The sequence below is a fragment of the Phaenicophaeus curvirostris genome, chromosome 10 (assembly GCF_032191515.1).
Source record: "Phaenicophaeus curvirostris isolate KB17595 chromosome 10, BPBGC_Pcur_1.0, whole genome shotgun sequence".
NCBI classification, from domain to species: Eukaryota; Metazoa; Chordata; class Aves; order Cuculiformes; family Cuculidae; genus Phaenicophaeus; species Phaenicophaeus curvirostris.
Genome location: NC_091401.1, coordinates 1,532,309 through 1,555,058, shown reverse-complemented (window position 1 = coordinate 1,555,058; position 22,750 = coordinate 1,532,309). Strand labels below are relative to the sequence as shown.

General features: G+C 40.4%; 1 protein-coding gene across 4 annotated transcripts in view; it reads left to right on the top strand.

Moving 5' to 3' along the window:
• ARMC8 (armadillo repeat containing 8) overlaps positions 1–22,750 on the top strand; it is a 62,308-nt gene that overhangs the window by 15,548 nt on the left and 24,010 nt on the right. For 3 of the 4 annotated variants that reach the window (XM_069865049.1, XM_069865048.1, XM_069865052.1), the window contains 5 exons: positions 2,263–2,334; positions 12,478–12,620; positions 12,719–12,816; positions 18,687–18,779; positions 20,915–20,995. In XM_069865049.1, coding sequence (XP_069721150.1) covers positions 2,263–2,334; positions 12,478–12,620; positions 12,719–12,816; positions 18,687–18,779; positions 20,915–20,995 — 487 coding nt within the window. The remainder of the gene's footprint in view (positions 1–2,262; positions 2,335–12,477; positions 12,621–12,718; positions 12,817–18,686; positions 18,780–20,914; positions 20,996–22,750) is intronic. The other variant, XM_069865050.1, reaches the window with a different exon arrangement.

The window sequence follows — 22,750 nt, the reverse complement described above, 5'->3', positions numbered from 1 at the left end:
GTTATAAGGCTAGCAAGCCACTCTGTTGTGGAGTTGGTGCAGGAGTCACGAAAGTTACTTGGTGGTAGTGGTGTGTGTTTGGGCATTTTTTAAACCACAAATTAATATGTAAAACCACCTGAGCAGAGCATTTAAACGTCACCAAAATCTGTTTGTTAATTCTTCGGAGTGCTTGGCCAAGCACCTTCTCATTAGCTTCTCAAGATGCCTTTGCAGATACGTGATATGATGCTGCCCTTCTTATGACTTTGGAAGCTGATTCCTAAGGATTACAGGGAGCAGTAGCCTTTTCAGAAGTCCTAGAGTGGCCTGAGCAGTTCAGTACCTGAACCTAGCACATCTATTGGCGCAGTTCCCATTCCTTTGAGGCACCTGGTTATTGTTTCTGCCACTGTTGTGGGCTGACACTTGTATTTTGTAAACCTTTAAAACTAATGGGGATACTTTCATTTCATGCATTCAGCATAGAAACCACTGAAGTACTGTTTCTGAGTTTAGTGAAATCTTCGAGTCCGTTCCTTACATTTTCATAGGCTTCCGGCTTAGCCTGTTTCTGATCTTGCTCTCTGTCCTCTACCTCCTGACCTGTGGTATAAAGTTTCCAGACTTACAGGAGATGCAACAGAAAGGTCCAACATTTTCTTCTGAAACTCAGTTGTGTGAAACGGTGCTGGGTAGGCAGATTCCCGTTGCATAATGGCTGAAGTCAAGTGGTTTCCTGACTGGCAATGTTAGAAGATACGCAGAATTGCAGTTCAACTTTCAGCTGCTTTTCATCCTGCTCCCTTGTTGGAGCTCCCAGATCCCCAGCCAAACCTGAGCAGTTCAACAGCCTCCCTTTGCCTAAAATTCCTAGAGCGCTCTTCTGTGCGTAACTGTGTACAATGGGAGAGCAAGTCACACCAAGAAATACTGCAGGAAGCACAGGCAATTACCTCCTTCTAACTGAGGTTTATGAAGCTTCTGTTTATGCCAAATATTGCCTGCCTTGGCTAAGAAGGTTTTTGTAGCTCTGATCAAGCGAGTTGAATGCTTGGGACAACTCCTTATTGCAGTGCAGCTTGCACAGTCAGTGGGAATGGAAGCACTGAGTAGGGTCCATGCTGGCCAGGGTGGATTTTAAAGAACAGGACTGCTCTAAATCTCTTAAAATTTGCAGGTAGTAGAAGAAAGAGTGATATAGTGACAAGAAACTGTGCTAATTAAAGCAGCCACTAAAGCTCCCGAATTATTTGAATGAATTATGGGCATAGGTAGGCAGTGATTAATTTATCAATTTTGCGACTCCTAACACTAACCAATCTAGTTTTCTGCTTTAATAAAACTCTCTGGAGTTTTATTAAAACTCTGGAACATTCTCTAGAAATGTGTCATCTTAATTTTTTGAAACTGATCATAAGTTGCTCACTTGCTTTCAAAGTCTCTGGGTGTTCATAGATGTTCAGTATTTACATGCGAAGAAAAAAATAATCTTTAAGAGGTGGTGGTGGTGGTGGTTTTTAGCATACAGTAACGATTTTCTGAACAACATGGTTGCAAGCCACACATTTTTCATAGGAGTTCTTAGTGTGGGCAACCACTGTCCCTTTTCCAAAACACTTCCCTTGTTCCTTTGCTGGAGGGAGTATGACTGCCTTTGATGTATTTAACCTCATGGTAACTCTCAGTCAGGAAAATGCTTTTGCTTTCACTTTCTTCCTGGGATTTTGACATACAGGTGTTTAGGGATCCTGCTGAAAACTCACAAAAGAAGCCCATGGCGGAGAGGAGAGTAAAAGCCTGGTCTGTGGAGACTGGCGATAGTTATTATTCCCACTCCCTTTCCTCCTCTCACCTTGTTTTTTCCTGCACCCAGTAGAATATTCAGTTAATATTTAAATTGCCAACATTTGATTTACCAACCAATAGTGATTTTGCTTTTTTTTTTCCTATTAGAAACCTAGTTAATATACGAGCAAAAAGAACCAGTTATCTTTAGTTTTCCTCCACAAAGAGACTTCTTTATGTCTGGTGTGCATGTGAGATAGTTTGGGTTTTTGCTTGCTGGCATAAGCTGGGATGTGATGGAACCCCAGAACTCTGGGGTGTTTATCCATGGGCTGTGGAAGCTGTGCCCTGACGCGCTCTGCAGTCCTGTAGGTGCAGCGTGGCCATGTGGAAGACTACTTGATAAGCCATCTTGGAAATAGTAAGTTCTATAGATTAAGCCCTCAGTACCTCAGCATAATTTACCAGGGTTTGTTTTTCTTTCTGGATTTACAGAGATATGAAAAATGCTGTAATTGGAAACAACAAACAAAAAGCCAACTTGATTGTTTTGGGAGCAGTTCCAAGGTATGTCCTTTGCTACTCTCCTTTTCACTGATGCACAACAGGTCTAGAATGATGGTCCTTAGATCATGGGCACTTTTTTGTTTTAACTTTGATTGTAGTTGATTGCATACTTTCTTTAATGTAACTGAGAGAAACCTGAAATATCTGTTAAACTCATGTATTACAGAACAGGCTGTTGAGTAATGCTTTTAACTTAGCATTTCATAATATTCTCTAAAGCAGTCCTGGTGATTTTTATTAATCTTTATCAGTTCAAGAGTGCAATCTTATTTCTGACATCACTGATACTAACGATGGATGAAAGTGGTTGTATCTTAATGCTGTTCTTCATCCAATTGCCTGGTGAGTTTACAAGTGAAAATGTGTAAGGTTATGTTAAAAGTATAATTTAAAAATATTAAAAACATCTAAGATAATTTGCTTGTCTTCTTCACCTGCTTTAGAGGATTAAAAAACTATTGATCGTACTTTATTGCTGAATTACTGCTTCAGCTGATGTTAGCATTTTCTGGATCCCAACTTCAGTAACTTCAGCGACTGGATTGCTCACTACTGCTTTCGTTTCACTCCTCTCCTCCTCCAGCTTTCTTTCAGCCGCAGTCTGCAGCAGTGGAGAAGGAAAATACTGGGCACTACAGTACTTGTACTAGCAGCATGGGAGCTACCTTTGATCCTTCGGCTTAAATGGCAGCTGGGTCCCAAACCCTCCTGCTTGAGAAAGCTGCTTCCAGCTTCTCAAAAAAATGTGTTTTATTTGCAGGGAATATCTTCTTATTTACAGATTGCCTTTGTGAGAAGGCTAGCCCTTTAAATTTCCTAGAGATTAGCTGTGGGGAAAATCCCTCTACAAAACCGCCTGAGTTATCTTCCATTTCCACCACAGATAAACAGGTGAGGAAAAACCTTCATGGGAGGTGAACAGATCGAAGTGGACGTTTATTGAAGATCATGCAAAGTTTAAGGAATTTTTTTCATCAACAGGCTCTAAGGGATTCTTCCAACTACCATCAATTCTTGTGGTTCCCATTTTAAAAGCAGCAGCAGATCTCCAAATTCCAGTCTAGAGTCTGCCTGTTCTTAAATGTTGTAAGACTTCTTGTTCCTTCAGCTATTCTGCTTTCTGCCTTTGCTTATTCTGTGCCAAGTAATGAAAATCCAAACCTTTTTTTTTTTTTCCAGTTGTTAGTGCCTTCTGGCTATCTAAGTAAATTATATGGTTAGCCTATAGCTGTAAATAAGTGACTGGGTTTGGAAAATCTTAAAAGGTGAACTGTCACGCTTGCCCTCAGTTCGGTGCAAATGAGAAAATGACAGGAAATCCAATGTCAAGGCATTTCAGAATAGAGGTGTAGCTGAAAGGAAATTGGCTGGGTTATTGTGAAAAAGATAATTCTCACTGACTAAAACCTATCCCCAAATGCCTGCGGGAACGCTTTAGAATTTCCTCAAGGTGTTGCAGACAGACTTAAATAGATTATAGACCATTTGGATTAGAGAACTCCTGCTGTTCTCTCAAACGCAGTGGTGGTAGTTGCACATGTTGTTTTTTTTTACATACCTTCTGATTTTTGAAATGGCCACTGAAGGTGCTGCAGTATGGAAACTGTTGGAATTCCATTCTGCAAGGTCAAACCTTTCCCTCAATAAGAATAGGAGTAAGCAAGGTCTTTGTCTCCTCTCCAAAGTTAATGAGGAGAACAGTTTTCTTCTCACAGAGTTAGATTGCAATCTCCCAAGGGAAGTTGATTCTTTTGTGTAATGCCAGGGGGATTGTTAGAATTCTGTTGCTGCTGCTTTGTCCTGTGGTTCAGCTTCTTGTTTACTCATTTCTTGCTCTCTCTCTTCCCCAAGTATTTGTCCAGCAAGCTTTCAGGAGGCCCTTTAGATCCAAAGAACCCCTTCAGATTTCTGTCACTTAGTGGAAAAGAGAACAGTACGTTCAGATATCGGAAAGGACTCGTGAGGTTTGGAAACAAGTCTAGGAAGTATCTTTTGTTTGAAATTGGTCTCAATACTACTGGTAGATATGAAAAATCCCTATTATTTTAAAATGTTAGACTGATGCTTGGTTGGAAGGAAATGCAAAAGTCCTTCGAAGATCTCCACACAGGAAGGAAATGCTGAGGAAGAACGGCTGCATTGCTGTCGTTTCTAGGCCAATGGCTTCCTGAGTCCATGAGCTTAGTGGTGTCATCTTTAGAAAGGGAGCTAAACCTTTACCTTAAATGACGTTTTTGTGTCCCTTTGAAGTTTAGTCTGACCTATGGTCACTTCATCACTTGTTCTGAGGAAGATGCTAAGAAAAACAAAGTTGATAGAGGAAAGCTTGCAGAATTGCCATGTCTGGACTTAAGAAGTGTTAAGAATTGTACAAATATGTGCACAAACGTGGTCCTAGGTAAGAACATAAATGTGGCCGGCCCATGTGTGGATTTTGTTTCTTAAGAAATGGTTTCCTATATCTCTTCCTTTCTACAGAATAAGAGTTACTCCTTTACATTCTCAGGAAATGTTGGCCTCGGGCACTTATGTCAGGACAGCAGAAACTGTACTTTTTAGAAGTGTTGCTTTTTAGTAGCAGTCCCAGAAAATAAAATTTCTGAAGTTCAGGGGAGAAAAAAGGTATTTTAATGCCATAATATCAAGTTATTTCAGTGGCAGGCCAACTTAAACCAGAAAGTCAGCCTTGCCTAGAGATGGTTTACGACTTGTACTGTCCTTCAGTTTTCTATTTTTTTACCTTCTACCCCACTTTGAAGTGCTAGCAGAGGATAAAGAAACTCATACTAATTATTGGTGTACTGCTTCACTCATTGGCTTTGTAAGAATAAATACTGAAGCTCCTGTGCCTCTCAACATGTCAGATGCCTCTTCAGAGTCCACGTTCAGTACTTTAAAGGTTTTTGTGAGTGGCTCTTACCTCCTGAATTGCAGGAAAATTACCAAGTCCTCAGTTCAGATGTAAATTGTTCTTTTCTAAGTCATGGATTTCTGACTTAACGAAACAACATTCATTTAGTAGCGGTTAGTCTGTCTATCAATGCTCTGAGTTGTAATCGAAGCCCTTTGTCAGTGGAGTTTGAGACTAGAAAAACACTTGTTCATTGTGCAGTCCAGGCTGACAATCCTATTGTCGTCATACTCACTGCCACTTAATAACACACAAGGCATAGGGGTGCTAATGACTCATAGTTATAGTCTTGTGTCTACATTAAACACAAGAAAAGCATCTGTAAAGATGATTTTTCTTGCATTGTTTGCTGGCAAATACTGGAAAGATTCAAACTGATGTCCTGATAAGTAAGTAGAGGAATTAATGTATCTGTAATAATGTTTGAAGCATTTGAGTGTGGGTTCTTTTTGATTTGAGTTTTAATAGGAAAACATAGGCAGAATGTTTCTGCATAGCTCACAGGTATACTGAGCGTTTCTGTGTTTAAATGCCTGCTATTACAAATTCATAGATGACCCATAATGTTGATACTTGCTCCTTCATGGAGCTTGGCAGAAGAGCACCCGTACATGCTGAATCCTCATACTGGGATGGTGACTGCTGCGAGAGGACTGCAGGGTGAAAAGCCACCCTGTTGCATTTAGCTTTTCTTGGGAGTTACTCAGAGAATGTTCTTAGTTAAAACATTTGTTTGCTGTTTAAGTAGAAGATAAGCAACAAACTTCCTATTTTGAGGTATTTAAGGAATAGGGAGGCTTGTGCATATAGGAAGTATGACTTTAGTTTAACACCAAGGAAATAAGCTTATGAGTCTGTGTTCTGGAAAGCTTGGGATGGCTGGAATGTTGAGCAACAGCTGATCCTGCTTTGAGAAATGGATTGAACTTGATGACCTCTAGCAGTCCCTTCCAGCATCATCTGTTCTGTGATTCCATAATCAAACTCGGTGAAGAACTGCCTTTATATGTCTGCTTTTACCTTGGGGTTATCCTTGAATTCAGACACTCATTCTAGAAGTTGTTTTAATTATTGCCTTTTATAATGCTATTCCTAATGGGCTGGCCATCCTTTAACTGTAGCAATGCAAGTACCTGCTAGACAGAAACATCTCCTGTTCGGAGAGGATGTATTAGCACTTGCTGGAGTATTCAGCTCTAAATCCATCCTTAGCTAGCATAAGGAAACTCTCGCTTATCAGTGAGAGTATGGTTTCAATTGAAGTCTTAAGTTATAGCTTCATATGCTGAAATTATGTATGAAAGATGTATTGGTGCAGATGTATTTTTGTGCTTGGTGCATGTGGTCATGCAAATCTCTTGCATGTTTCCAGGGTGTAGTTTTCAGGCCTTCTTGCAATGGACTGGAAGACAAGGATCTTCCAGGGTAGAAAAACAAATGGTGATCATTCCAGCAAGCAGTGCATTCATCTATTTTGTGAGGATGCTAATAATAAATATCCATATAATCATGGTGGAGTTGAAGCTCTAGCTTGTTCGTACACTTTGATAAATGGTGTCTTAAGATTTGCGGTACTAAGCCTCAAACTGTTTCCCTGAGCCCTTTTTCCACGTGCGTATGGGGCTTGATGAAGTGCTGAAAAATATTCTTTTACTAATAGCTGGGTGTCATCTCCTTCAGAGATTGTGGTGACAACTTTTAAGTGGGATGGAATGTCCCAGAGTGAACTTCTGTTATTTTTAGCTAACTGGGCAGTCTATGTCTAGACTGAATTGATGAGATCTAAGTCATGCAAGGCTGTCCTAGAGTGCAAAACTCTGCGTCACGCCCATCTCTAATCGTTGTAAGAATGGGAAATCTGAACTGTTTATTTTGCTTGCAAAACCACCATAGTTGCCATTTGTTCAGCAGTTACTTTCCTGGAAGGTTTTCTATAGAATTTTGTGTAGTTTTCCTAGATGAGTCCCTGTCTGTTGTTCAAAGTACATTATGTCACCAGCTGACCCTGTTTTTGCTTTCTAGGCATAGTTGTTCATGGATTTCACTGTGAAGTATCTATCTGGATGGATTTACTGTTCTTCCTCCTTCGGATATGATTGCCTGGATACTGACGTCTGAGAAAGAGGGTTTCATCACTTAATTGCTCTTTGACGTGCAGGGGCTAATGGAAAGAGTTGAATTCTGTACAAATACTAGAAGAAAATATCTTGGGGAAGCCTTTGAGAAGCTTGAAAAAGTCAAAAAATTGTGTTTTAAACTACTTAGAATCAAACCTTGGATTAATGTTGATGAAGATGTTGCAAGATCTTTCCATTAGCTTCATTTAATTTCCTGTCTTCTTGTAATGAGGTTTTCTGGGGGCTGAAGAGTGAGTCAACAAGAATATTAGCACCTTTCTGCTTGAATGTACATTGGTGCGCTGTTCCTGTGGTTCTTGGGACAGTAGAAGGATGGGAGCTTTGTCCTTAACGTTTAATAGTAGTTTATTAATGCACAGCTTCATCTGTATCAGTGATATGAGTTCTCCACACTTGAAAGTTCTTGTAATTTTATAGTTTGTGATTCAGCTACTTAATTTTCAGTATTACTTGGTCTAAGTCCTCCCTTAAGGAAAGGAATGGAAAATGCTGTAATATGGATGTCTTGCTCTGTGGAAAACCTAATCTGAAACACAAATGTATTTTAAAGATCTAGAAAAGGATATGATTAATATTTCAAAAAATTATTGTGTGTAAGATGAACTTAAATTTTAATCTTCACTAATTATAAAGCTTAGTTAAGGATTTCTATTTTAAACCCATAGGAAGACTGTAGATTATAGTTAGTGTGTTTCATTTTCACTCTTTAACATTAATGTAGCTGTAATATCACTTGGAAGTGTGGAGTGTTAATGGGAAGGAAAACAGCAATTATTTTCTTTGGAGCAGAACAACCTTCAGAATTTTAGGTACTTTTGGATTTTGTAAAAAACACTTCAAAGTGTTTTAGGGCAAGACATGGAGTTGCTGGAGAGTGTCCCGATAAGGGCAGTGGAGCTGGGGAAGGGTCTGAAGCACAGGCATTATGAGAGGCGGCTGAGAGAACTGGGATTGTTTAGTCTGGAGAAGAGGGGGTGGAGGGGAGACCTTGTTGCTCCCTACAATTACCTGAAAGGAGGTTGTAGAGAGGTGGGTGTTGGTCTCTTCTCCCAAGTAACAAACGACAGGGAAGAGGAAATGGCCTAAACGGTTCTGTGATTGTGTGATTGTATGACTGGGTACAAGGAAAAGATTATTTATTGAAGTCTTTACTAGTTGGAGGAGACTGCTGGTGTGATTTGTATGGGGCAGCTGCGTCTCAGCAGTTTTTCAGCACTTCCTAGTGACAATGGAAGGAAATGCTCTTACATTTCTAAATTGACATCCAGGTTATTGAGAGGTATTTAAAAAATATGTGACTATTACTGACATTCTATAATTAGTAATTAGATCCTTATTTACCAGCACTTGCCTCAGAGGAGTCTCTGAGCATTCCTTGAACAACCCACATCTGAAAAGCCTGTTGAATGGCTTGTTAAGCATGTTAGCAGATAGTCAGTGATGGGAGTGGTTGAGTCTTTTCTCTTGGTTTTGGAGGTTTTTCTTGGTTGGGGCTCTTAAATTATCTGATCTAGGAAGAGGCATTTTCTGTAACAGTGCTCCCTCAAAGAATTCCAAAAGGAAGCTTGGTGCGTCTCTGGGTTAGCAGCAGTCAGTAACAGTGTGTGAGGCCCTTCTCCCAGCAAGGGGACCGATGCTCATGGCCACGTTCTTCGCCCCAGCACTCCAAGACATATTTCCCAGCTTAGTCCATAGACCCCAACCCCACTCAAAGCATGCTGCCCAAACACTCGTCTTGGGGAATGGTTCAGGATTTAGGGAAAATGGAGCCTTTTCTTCCTACTTTGCAAGTTGTCTGATGTTGCTTCATGGCCTGTTTGTTCCGTACATGCTGAATTAAATTACCTGGGTCAGTTTTGTGTTCCTGCATCCTCAGTCTGTCTGCTCTGTCAGTGTAGGGATGGGTGATCCTTGCTGTGTCCTTATAGGTACCCTCACTGGAGGGCTCTAACACTGCTGTGTTTGACACAGACCTGAAACCTTCAACGTGTGCTGTTGCTGATGGCTCTTGTTGGCTGCTCCGGGGGGCTGTCAGTCTGTATTCTAAACTCTTTAAAGTCACATCTTTTGGCTGGCTTTTTAAATACTGGAAGGGGAGGATTTTAAATTTTGCTGTGAAATAAAGTGATGCGGATTACAGAAGATAAGGTTTCTAGCAGTGGAGTTACAAATAGAACAAGTTGAAAACTGTTCTGCAACATTAGCTTACAAAATGTGAGTGCGTAAGCTGGGTCAAGAAAAGCCCAGTCTTGGGTGTTAAAATAAAGCAGCTGTAAAGGTTACTGCAATAAATTCATCTTCTGATCTGTTCACGGTAATTCCTGACAAATTATTTTCTACAGTAAGGGATTTTTCTTGGCAATTAGTGAATGTCAATCAGAGCTAGAACAGTACATGAGTTTGCACTTCCCACAGAGTAGCTCATTGTACAGCAAAAACTTAGCATCTTTTCAAGGATGGATTTTAGCCAGGATCACTCAGTGCATTTGTACTTTATCACAGAAGCTTCCTAGAAGGCAGAGAACAGAAGCAACTGTCTTTAAAGAAGTAATAGTAATGCAAGTTTACTGTGTCCATTCAGATGGGAAGTGGGATGCTTTTTTCCTTTGTGATGATTTTGCATAACATTGATTATGTGTTTTGCTTCTTTTGTAGTCTTTGAGAAACAGCACTGATCTTTACCTTGAACATAGCCCAGCTGGTCCTTTGAGGAAGACAGTACCACAATTTATAGCTTTAGAAACATGTAATTTAATTGCCTTAAGTATCGCTATTGTTCCTTTTCCAGAAGCTGATAATGTAGAGTTATGCAGTTATATACAGTAATATGTAGTTAATTATGAGTTTGTGTAAATGATGTGTGACTTAAGCTTTTGTTGATAATCTGAGCCTTCTTGCATACCTTGCTCTGTCAGTGTTAAAGGGGCTGACCGTAAAATGAAGAACAAACAGCAGATCAGCCCCCACGGAGCCATGTGAGCAGTTTGGGCCAAAACACTTCAGGATGGTTGGCTGGTTGCCGCCAGGAGAAAATTACACAAACTAAAGGATAATATACATGCAATCCAAATTGGTGTAAATTACTTGGGAATAGATTTATTTAAGAAATCTAAAAGGGTTTCTAAACATGAGGAATAAATGGCCTTTCAGATAAAACAGTTAAGCAGGGACAAAGGACCTGGCTGCCTTTTTCTGGCGAGTTTGTGGAAGGAGTGGATTAGAGAGAACGGCAATGATTCTGGAAATCTGTGCCATTCTGGACATATACCAGTCCAAGTCTCTGAATCTGAAGGAAGTTGAAAGGAGAAAAGATACCTGTGCTTTTTGGATTGCTTGCGTTTCTGATGTTAATTTTGTGCCACATTTCAGCTGTTTTGTTTGTATTTGGGAAGAAATTGCATTCAGTCTCCATAGTATGTGCTAGAGTTTTGGAGCTTTGTTCCACCATGAGATTAGCTCCATCTCAAAAAGGGTACGTGTGTGCTTTGAGGGATACTAGTGCACTTCTGCTTTCTGTCTGCTGTCAAACATGTGCAATCGGAACACTTTTCAGCCAAAGAAATTGTTAGGGAGTACTGGGAGGTTATTTTGCTGTTCTCCGTGAGCTTGGTCAGTCATCTGCTGCCTGACATTTGTGGTGACGAGTGCTCTTACCGTAGAGACCTTTGATCTCGTAGCTTTCTTCCAGTGACGTGCTGTAGTTATATCTGCTGGCCTTTTGCTTCAGGTTTCAAATGTAGGAGATTCCAAGAAGCAGCTCCTGCCTTAAGTAAGTGGGAAACGTTTGGAGTGTGTTAGATGTACTTTTCTGTATTCGTGTCTGTTGTGGGGTTGCTTGCGCGTCCCTTGGTGGCCTTGTGCAGTCCCATGTACCTGAATTCCTTTAGCTACTGTGTTTCTGGTTGTTTTTCCCTTCCCTTTGGTTTAGGAAGACGGCTTTTGGTGCATTTTCTTCAGGGATCCGTTTACCCAAGTAATTATTTCTGTCCCTTCAGTGGTGGAGTAGATGCTGGGTTTTTGTTCGTAGAGGAGGCTTCAGCACATTGTCGGGCTCTAGGAGGGTCCTTGTCAAATCAGACAGAGCAGCGCGTTACTAAACTGCGAATATTTCTGTCTTAGCACAGTGAATCCAGAAGAGTGACTGCATATGTTGCATGTACAGAGAGATCTGTACCTCAGCGTCCAAGTCAACTTACCTGTAACAGATTCGCTCAGCCTTACCCGTAACGTGGGAACCCTCAGTTAAATGAGCTTCATCTGAGGCTTATAAACCACGCAAATCTTAAAGTCATTGTCTTCTGTGCTAATCTGGTTTCTATCTGGGCCCTTGATATGACTCACATTGAGCCTGAAAGGGTTCCGTGACCTCTGCTGCAATTCAGGAGCTACCAGTATAATCTCAAATATGTCCATAGGGGCTCCCACTTATCTTTGTAGTCCGTAAAGAAACTGATTGAGACCAAATATGCACATTTGGCAAGATGTGTTTTAGGCTTGAAGTGAACCTTTTTAGCTACAGTTCAGCTGCCTTGCTGCATGTAGAGCTTTTCTGGGCTTTCTTTGTATAGGATGATTTCTCAGCATTCAAACCTTGCATTATTCTCAGCCCGTGTGCTTGTACTTGATGATGGAATCATTTTGCAACCACGGCCCAGAAGAAACCACTGCCAAAGATAACAACCGTCATGACAGCAAAAATCACTTCCCTAGGTGTTAGGGGAGGTGCATGAGGGCGCCTTTCCCATTGGGGTCAAACTACAGACTTGTTTCCTTTAATTGAAGTTTTGGATCTTCCTGGTATCCTGACGGACCTCATCCTGGATTGTTATGCTACATTTTTAGTAAAAACAGTGTGGTATCTTTCTGCCCTAATAGCAAGTAAAACCAGTGTGAAAGTGTGAAATGCAATGTGAAAAGGTTCTGATGACGAAAGCGTTCATCTTTTTTATTCAGGCTTGGTTTTTCTTTTAAAGACTTCATCTTCTTTACAGAGCCGGATTCAGATATATGTTTGTTTTGGGTCTCTTTATTTTTAACTAGAATTACAAATTCTCTTCTGTCTGAGTTTTCCTCTAAAAATAATTCTGTTTCCAGGTTGCTGTATTTACTTCAGCAAGAGACCTCCAGCACAGAACTGAGAACAGAATGCGCAGTGGTCCTCGGGAGCCTTGCGATGGGGACAGAGAACAATGTCAAATCCCTACTAGACTGCCATATTATCCCAGCCTTATTGCAAGGTACTTTTCCCTTCATGGATCTGTCAGTGAATATTCCTAAAATACTCAGATAAGCAAAGATAATGGAACTAAATAATAGGTTTCGTCTGTATTTATAGGATTGCTGTCACCAGATTTGAAGTTTATTGAAGCCTGCCTACGATGTCTCCGTACCATTTTCATCAGTCCTGTAACTCCAGAGGATCTGCTGTACACAGTAAGTTGTAAGCAGATTATTCTGTTCTTTTAAAACCTATGGAGTTGGTGGAAGTGAAAGGTCTTGTTGTCTGTAGTTGTAATGAGGGCTTGTTTGGCGATGTTATCATCTCATCTACGTTTAATCTCATCTGGCTCACCTAACATTTATAGAAATATTTTATATGAGATGGTTGGCGAGGTAGTGCGCTGATATAGAAAAAAACTAGAATTTTCAGGCTTGTGTGCAATCTTTAGGAATTAAAAATGTCTCTAAGTGGTCTTTACAGATATCACAGCTCTGTTAGCAAAAGTTATTTTCTGAAACTTCAAACATTATCTGACACTATCCTCTCACTCCAGATGTGAGGGTGCTTTTTTTATTTTTTGTGCTTCATGTGGAAGAGATTCACATTAAAAATTTCTCTGATTTTAGTTAACATATGTGTGTTTTACGCTTACCTGACAGGAGGGTAGGCACTGGCCTCCACTGTTGCTGTGATCTTGAGTCCAGCTTGGCGCGTGCGAGCAGTAGGGCTGTTGGTGCTGGCCTTGCTAAGGTGGCTGGGCAGAGGCCTCTGTGTGGAGTCTGCTCTGAAGGCAGCGATGGCTCTTGGCAGCTTAGACACAGAGGCCTTGCACAAACTCAGTCACCGTCTCTTCCATGGAGGAAGAGAAAGAAGAGTTTGCGTTCTTTCCTCCTCCTTTTTCCCAGTGTGAGGGCTGAGGCGAGCTGGGGTGTGGTAACTGTGCTGTACCAGCAAGCTCTTTCTGCTAGGGAAGGGGTAGTGTTGCAGCAGTCTGCGGGCTGGAGCACACCCCGCAGGTCCAGCTCCCAAGGGCAGCTGGGAGCCACAGCTTGAACCGCTCTGGTCCTGCCACTGGAAGGCACGACTGTTGCTTCCTGAGGAAAACTTGGCGCGCATAGAGAAAGGCCACTGATTCTCTACTTTCCCTGTGGTTTGGGGGTGTCTGTCATTACCAGAGACAATTTCTGTGTGTTAATAATCCTCAACAGGTTTTCTTCATGATATTTGTCTGGTTGTGATACTGTGCTGTAACAATGTCTGTTTTGTTCTCTATTCCTTTTGTAATGAATTTTTACATTTACAAACCTCCTTCTGGAATGAAAACTTGTTTTTTTTCTGTGGACTCAATTTTACCATGCACCTATTCTGAATTTCATCTGCTAGTTAGTCCCTCTCATGAAGCTTTTCTGCAGTTCCTTGCAGGACATCCTTGTGTTAAGGACGTAGATAACCAGCCAGCTCCACTGTTCACTGCCTTTCTTCCAGTTGTTTTTGGTTGCTCAACAAGGAAACCCTCAATGCAGATGACGTGTGTGACCACTGGAGGCACCTCTCCTGCATGATGCAGGTTTCCTCTTTGTGTCTCTTGCTCCTTCCTTCTCTGCTTCCTGCTCTCAAAATCCGAAGGCAGGGCTGAAGGTGATTGTCTCCACTAACAATCTTACCTCTTCCTGGGGACCAGTGCTCAGCAGAGGTTATTAATTGCCCGCTGTTTGGAGAAGAGATTTGATGTATTAAAGGGAGAGAAAGTGGAAGAGTATGTACAGAAATGTGAAAGAACCAGTATTAGCATGTAAATCACCACCAACATTGTGGGAACAATGTGCTTCTATACTGGATTGTCTATTCCATCCTTTGCTTTCTGTGCTGCATCACAGTGACATCAGAAGGCTGCTGCCCCATTCCTTATTCAGGCAAATGTGAGGTCCCTTAATTAACCATAGCTACAGGAAACAGTCATCTGGTGAGGGTGCCCTTATTCTTTAGTTTCAACTGTAATACCCATTTTCCAATCTCCCTTTCCAGCTGGACACCTCTATATTAGATATTTTACAACCGTCCTTGAGGTTCGATTTCTGTAAATTGGCTTCTTTTTTTGCTTCTGTTGTGGAAGTACCCAAACTCATGCTTTGAAAACTAATGAATGCCGGCTCTTTGATAACAAGAGACGTTTTCCTGTCTTTTGGAAGGTACGGCCAGGACCTCCGCAGCTGCAAGCTGTGTTTCACAGGGCAGCAGTAAGTTGTCTTTGTAATTACAGTAGTAATTATGGGCCTAATCAACACTTTAGGGCTGATACTCTGCTTTTCAACATTGAGAATAACAGGAATAACTTAAAGTTCTCATTTAGCCACGCTGCTCCCTCTGTTTCTGATCACAACAGCTCCAGGGAGACTGTCGCCATTTCCAGATAGCTTCAGATTTCGAATGAATGAAGGGGCTTACTCAGCAGCCTCTCAAGTTCTGTCTTTATCAGGTCCTATTTTGAAAGGTAAGAGACTGAGTTTGTCCATGGATTTTCACTTTTGTCCAGCAGCCCTGGAGAAGACTTCTGAGAAGCTGGTTTCTGCGTTCTGTCTAAGGTGGAAACTTTTCCCAACATTTCTTTGTGGTTTGCCTGCATGGAGGATGTTGTCTTTCAGTCCTTGGCCAGGAGTATTTCCAAGACAAGATATGACTTAGCTCAGTGTCTCCAAGGATGCTGCAGTCACTCTAGAGGTTTCAGAGGATGACTCGGTTAAGATCCAGGATACACAAGGGCTTTAAAGTGAGCTGCTTAAAATATTTCTTTCTATTTGTAATAGGTTTGGGAGAGAATATAAAAAGAAAAACTCATTTGAAAAAGCAACGTCATGTACAGTAACCCAGGTATTTCTGCCAGCAGAAACGCTAGGCATCAAAAACTACGTATGTCTTCTTGAACCATTTCTTATAGAGAGGAGCTTGAAGGATAAACTGCTGGTGGTTTTGAGCAATTAAGTTCAATTCCAAAGACAAAACAGTTCATCAGACATGGAAACATTTTGTTGAGAAATTGTGAGCAGTGGCCACTAGGCTGGCCTTGAAGATAAAGACAGGTAGCAGGTGCATTCTCTGCTGTGAATGTCTGTCCTTATGGGAAGCTTGGAGAATGGAGGCCCTGCAGCAGGATGAGGTTATCGCTACTTTTGAGACCATGATGAATGAAGTTTGAGAAATCTCACTTTTTCCAGCTTATGTGAGCCGGCAGCGTGAAGTGGAAGGGATGCCTGCTTGCTGTTCAGGTTTGAATGGAAAACCTGACATCTCCTGGTGGTCAACCAGTCTTGATGAAGGAGGGGAGGAACAGTTCAGAGGACAAGGCTAGCAGGACAAAGCTGATTACACTGATTAATCACCAGGTATTCAACAAGCAGTGAAACCACACTGCAGAGCGTACACGTGTTCCACCATGGCTCAGTGATACACAGCTGTTAAAGGAAGAATATAGGTCATCTTCTAGTGCCTAACTCCTTCGCTCCTCCCATTTGTGATGGCTGAGGCCAAGTGTTCTGTCATCTGAACCATTTCCTAAAATCAAGAATTGTAAAATGGTCAATTCTAGATTAGCTTGAATTTATGGTATTTGGATGAATACAAGATTTTCAGTTCTCTGACTTGGAAAAAAGAATAATGCTCTGTTACAAAGAAATGCTTTAAGAAAAGATCTTGCAAAATTTGTTTTAATGTTAAAAAGGAATATGAAGAAAGTTGGTTGGTGCTGGGATCCAACTGGTAAATGCAAATCTGAATTCTCTTTCTGAATTGTGTTTGGATGAGCAGCAATTTTGTCATAAGGTGCCTGGACTTGGTCTTTATTAGCAGACAACACTTTAATGCATTTGTGGATCTCGTTGTTTTAACTGCAAATTATGAGTTTAGGCTCAGTGTTGCTTACTAGGGTTGTTAAAAAATGATCTATTGCTACTTACGTGTTAATGTTAAAGTGGAATAAAGCAACCTTATGTTGACAGATGAATGTTGTTCACATTCAGCTGGAAGTCAATGCGCTTTTCCTGAGAGCAAGGTTGGCCTGTTAGCTGCTTCTGTTTGCAATCAAGCCGGTTCCTTGCAGCCCTTTGGGTTCTGAAGTTGCAAAGAAAATGATGGTTTTGTATACAAGGTCTGCCTGTAGCTCTTTTTATTTAACAAATTAAGAAAGTAAACTAGGAACACCTTCACACACAGCTACATCTGATGCTGCCAACATTCAAAGCCATTCCGTAGATCATTTTCTGAAAAGTTGTTGAGGATCTCTGTTGGTTTTGCATTCACATCTTCTCCTAATGAAAAATGGATTCCTTTGAGCACCAGCTGGATCTTTGAGATCTCTTCACCGTCAGCCTCGGTCAATAATTGAAAAGTTTCCACTGTGGATTTCTTCACTTTCACAGGAAACTTGATGTGAACTCGCTGTTCACTTGATTGAGCTGAGCCTTGTCTCGCTGTGACAGAACACGTTCCATACCCATCTCTTTGTCTCTCCCCTCCCACTCTTGGTTCCTGAGCTATAGGATTAGTATTGTTTTTTTGTGTCTGACCTCGTGTATGCCACGGGTAAAGGCAGATCATCTGGAGCTACTGCACACCAGACCCTAAGAATATGACTTAGAATAGTTTGTCCCTTGCTTTTCCTATGCACGTAAGCATGTGATGAGCATAGATGTATGGCTGCTGCACCTGAAATAACTCCAGTTTCTAGTAAATAACTTTCTCTAGAGGCTGCTGAAGTGGTGCATGAGGCTGTTGCACATTGATCCCTTCCAGTTATTGAGAACCAAGCAGTAGAAACAGAAGTTTTTATTCTCAGTGTGTTTCTTGGCTCTGTTGTCCTGTTGTTTTCTGTTGAGAACAAGAAGGCTGGATGGTTGGCAGCAAAGCTTTCTCAAGTATGATAGATTTCATATATATAGTATTAAAAATAGAAAAAGAAATATTGAAAAGCTTTTGCCTGATCTCATTTATGTAAACAAAGAGGGGAGACTTGTGCGTGTTTATTTTGCTAATATGAAAGTGTGATTGAAAATTTCCCAAGGAGTTGGGAAATAAAGCTTTTCAAGAGCAGCTGTGTCTCTCTTGAAACTGCAGTCGTTCAAACAACCAAGGCCAGTGCTACTGTCATGACTATAAGTAGCTGAGGAGCATGAAGATTTTGCTCTAGTTCTAATCCTCTTCTCCATGATCAGAGGGTTGAAATTCATTCTCCTGCAGGTAAACCGAAGAATCTGACTCATGCTGTATTGACCTGCACAAATAAGTCCTTTGGAAAGGAAGAGTCATTCAGTCTCCTCGTCACCTTTTATCTCATGGAATTCATTTAGATTTCTGCCTTTCCAAACTAAAATGGCCAGCATTTCTTTTGATATCACTGCCATTGCTGCCACTAAAATGTACGGTAAAAGTAACCAAAAGCTTTAGAATATTGTGATTTTGTAACTTACCCTGGGGCTGAAGAAATTGTTTTCACGAGGGACCTTCAGTAAAATAATTTTCTGTTGCCAGTTTATTTGGAATTCTGTAATTGGTGTCATGCATTCTAGTAACATCTATAGTGTATATTTGACTTAAAGAAAAGGGAAATTATTCCCCCACATTAATTGGTTAGAAAGTGAGTGCCACAGAAGTTGAGGTGGACTGTACATTGTTCAGTCTGGCGCCTTGTTCCTTCCCTGCTGTTTTCCTCTCTGGGCTGCGATGAACAGGTGAGTAAATTACACTTGTAGTAAAGAAATACAAAACTTAACTCCTGGTGCGATTGCTTTCAGTGACCATCTTTTCAGTTGATATGTTTCTTATTGTTTTCTCACAAAGTAAAGATTCTGGAGACAACTCCCAGGGGTTTCGTACCTAACTTGCATTGACTTTTTATTTTTCCTATGAGGATTTGACTCAGAACCATCACTTAAAGTCTGTCCTGTACTACTTTAATGATCTTGTCCTGTGTCTATGTGGGTTTCAGTGGAAACCTGAATGCAGGATCAGGAGTGCTCTTGAGGAACAAACTGTGAACAAACCATGCTGAAATATTGTGTTAATACTGTTCTCTTTACTGTCTTGTCTCCAGGATGCTACAGTTATCTCCCACCTCATGGCACTCCTCAGTCGGTCCCGATATACACAAGAATACATATGTCAGATCTTCTCACACTGCTGCAAAGTAAGAAAGAGAATACGCGTTCTTTGTGCAACTGGTTGTGCTTCTGACATTTAAGAAACTGTGCAAGGTGATAACTGTCATTTGTAGCAGGAACATCAGGACAGTAATGACTGATCTGTTATTGCTCTGGGTTTGCTGATGGATTTATTGGGTTTCTTAGGGGGTGTGTGCATATTTACACCTTTGGCTGCTCAGCGAAGTCAACACTCTAGGCAAATATTCACTGTTATCAGTGTATAGTTTGGAAGACTTTCCTCTGCAAGTCTCAAGACAGTGTGAGCATCTCTCTGCAGAAGTCTTGCACCTGCTTTAAGACAGCTGTTTTAAACCCAGAGAATGTTTTCTAAGAGGTACACTAGGTTGAGGGGATGAAAAATCCAAGTTTTTGGAAAGAAAACTTGTTTGACCAGATAGATTGTTTGAGTAGATAGAAACATGAGTGCACAAGAAAAGCAGAATGATGGGGTTATTAGGAAGTAGTTGCATTTACAGAATAAACATTAGCTGCGTAGTAAAGAAGAGTATTTGGGATTGAGTAGACAGCTCATCACAAATGTTAAATTGATCAGGAACTCATTTCTTTCTCACCCAGGCAAATGCAGCTGCTCAGCAAAATCCAAAAGTGCCTCTTCTTTCTTTCTTGTCCAGTTCTTGGGTTTCAGGTCTGATTATCAAGGTCAATATTGTATTTTCAGACATAATAGTATACATCAAATACAGCAAAGCAGAATTTGCAGGGGATTTCCTGACTTACATGGATAGGCAAATTACATTCTTATAATGAAAAAAATCGAATAATGAAAGTTTCAGTACTCACTACCTTTCTAATTTTTTCCCTGAAGAAATAAATTACTCTAAAATTTTGTGTTTAGGTAAGGCTTAAGGCTTAGCATGTATTATAAGAGGTATTGATGCTTTTATTCCTTTTTTCCCTCATCTTCATAGCTTTATTCATTAAACTGATAATGATGTATCATGGCTTCTGCTCCTTGGTCCTGCTTACTGTTGTCTGGTTCATCTTGTACATCTATTTTCTCCCTTTCTGGCCAGAGTCTTGTTTGGTTGGGCTTCTCAGGTTTCTTGCCTGCTCAAATGTCAGTGGAAGAGCTCAGGCCCAATCTCTTGAGCTGGGAAATTCTTAATTCGGGTTCCTAGCGTATTGCTGCTGTTTTCTACTTTTACTGCTTCTCACTGTGGTTTAGATTTAAAATTGACTAATGGGAAACATTGAGCCTGGAGAAGTGCCACCCTAAGGAAGGGAAAGTGTTGATTTCCAGGGGAAGCAGATGCAGTTCTTAACATAGGGAGCCAGCTTCCTATCAACATATAAGCAAATGGGTAAACTGAAATCAAGTTGATTTACAAGGCATGCCTTAGCAAGGCAAAATTTACTTTTAAAGATTCTTTCTGTCCATAGTTGGTTTGTTTCCGGAGAAAGTGATGTGAGTAGGTAAGCTTTACTGTATTTTAGTGATCAAATTAAAAAGATAACATTTGCATTTGGAAACACATGTTTGTATGAATGATTTGAAAGGGTAGTTCTGGGACTTATATTTGAGTTGGGTTTTTCCAACCTTATCCAGCACCAGGCCTAAGATCACATTCTGAGAATGGGCTTGGGAGGGAGCTGCCTTGATTACAGGCCTTATCCAGGATCTTTCCCAGACACAAGATTTTAGTTTTCAACTGATGGTGAAGCAGTTACTTATGCAGAGATGTCACCACACTCAAATATAAGTGTCGGAATGAATTCCATTAGAATTGTTGAAAATGCTTAATATTATCAGTGAAGATGTTCATAATTGGAGGTCTTTTAGTGATTGTAGAGAAAATTGAGAGCTTTTGATTGTTTCCAATATGAAGAATAGAAATAAGTACTCTATCTTTGTTTCCTTTTGTGTTTCCTCATTGCCTGTTGAGGAAAAGAGTGGAAATGTTGTACTAGGAAAAGACGAGAGCTATAAAAATAAGAGTTGGAGTTCTTTATTTAAAAAACTATATCTGCTATGCCATCTGATTACAAAGTAAATGTTAGTAAATCCACCTTTAATACTTAACAATTAAATGCAGGTGGTGAAAACCTCCCATGTATTATTTTGAAAAAAATAAATGGTGTTTTATGTTTTCCTTCAAAGGGCCCAGATCACCAGACAATCTTATTTAACCACGGGGCTGTCCAGAATATCGCACATCTGTTAGTCTCCACCTCCTACAAAGTAAGACTTTTACGTTCTTTGGTGTTTTTCATATATTTATCAAAGGAATCCAAATGAAGACTATAAAAACCATATCTATGCATATGAGCTGGAACTATAAGCAGGTATAATGTCTATTTCTAGAATAACAGAGTTTTTTTACTTCCCATATGGGTTTCTATGAAAATGAGACCTATTGTTTTGGAGTGCTCCATGAAGTTAAACCACCAGTAGTTAAAACAGACCTGGCTTTTTTTTTGATCCGAAGAGCAGTCACTTGGCAATCCCATAAAAGCAGTCTGATTTGTTGAACAATGAATGAGAAGACGTTAAACAATAAATGAGAAGACGTCAGAGATGTGAAAACGTGAAATGTGTAGAGGCCACCAAGTTCCTGTGTTTCATGCTCAATGCATCTGCTGAGTCTCTGCTCCATCCCCTGTTATGTTTTGGACGTCCAGACCACCAGAGAGCACCACCCCTAGGAAAAAGCATCATACTGTGCCTGTGACTTGGTGGCAGGAAGGCTCAACTGGATCTTACCAGTCTTAAGTCTGAAATTCCAAATCCTGAGCCCAGCCTTAGCAGTCTGCTATGAGACACTTGGTAAAATGTTTGAGTTCCTAAACAGCCTTCTGAGATTCATCTCTGTAGTTTGTTTTTATGAAGGCTAACGGGTGTCTGCTATGCAGATGATTTTGAAATCTGTCTAAAGCCAATCCTATGATCTCTGAGCATGAACTTTCTTATGAAGTTAATCAGTTTATCCCTCCTCCCCACAAAAAGCACAAATGTCACCATTCTGAAAATAAGAAATATTTCAAATTACCAAAAATTTATGTCGATTTTTTTTTATTACACCATTTAATACAAAATTGCTACTATCTTGTCTTGACACTTCTATTTTCTTGCAAGTGTAGTTTTCACTGGTTCATTGAGACTAGAGGAGAAAATTGTGCTTGTCTATTTTGATCTCCTGCCTAATGCGGAACAGTTTCGATAATAGAAGTATCATTCAGCAGGAAAGCCAGTCTTTAAATGAGAATTTCAAGTGAAGGGAAATTTAGTGCTCTGTTCCAGGGGCTCGTTAACCTCATGAGTGGTGCTTTTTGTTAGGTTTGGGGGTTTCGGGCTGTTTTTTATAGAGCCAGAAGGGAGTATGTGGTCTTCAGTGTTTTGTTAGTGAGACTGATAAACTTCTATTTTCTGCCTTTCTGTACCAATTAATTTTCACCATGATCAGGCAACGTTTTGCTCTTTATCCCATTACCTGATGTTTTTGACCCTGTATCATAAGGTGCATTTTCTAATCTATGTTTGCCTTGGAACTTCTTCTGATGGCTTTGAACCTTCCCTAATTCTTTCAAAAATTATGTTAAAAGTAGAGAAATTGGAGTTAGGTCAAATTTTCAAGTTGTTTTTTCACCAACAAGATACACTTAGCATTACATTAGAATATATCTATTTAGTCCTACCTCACTGGCGAGGTGTATAAAGTGTTCTTCATTTCATTTGGTCAGGCCTTTGAATTTCCAGGTGTACTTTCTGAAGTCCTGTTAATTGTTCTTCATAAACTTTGCTCTGTTAATACTCCTGGGGTTAAAAGCCTCATTGAGGACTTCACTGCTTGTTGTCACACTAAGAGTATGGTAACAGAAACACGGAAAGACATGGGCACGGTTTAAATATGTGCAACCATAGAAGGTGAAGTCAAAGACTAATATCTGAACTCAGATTCTTCCTCTGGGAAGATGATAGTAGTTGGTCGTCTTCTGT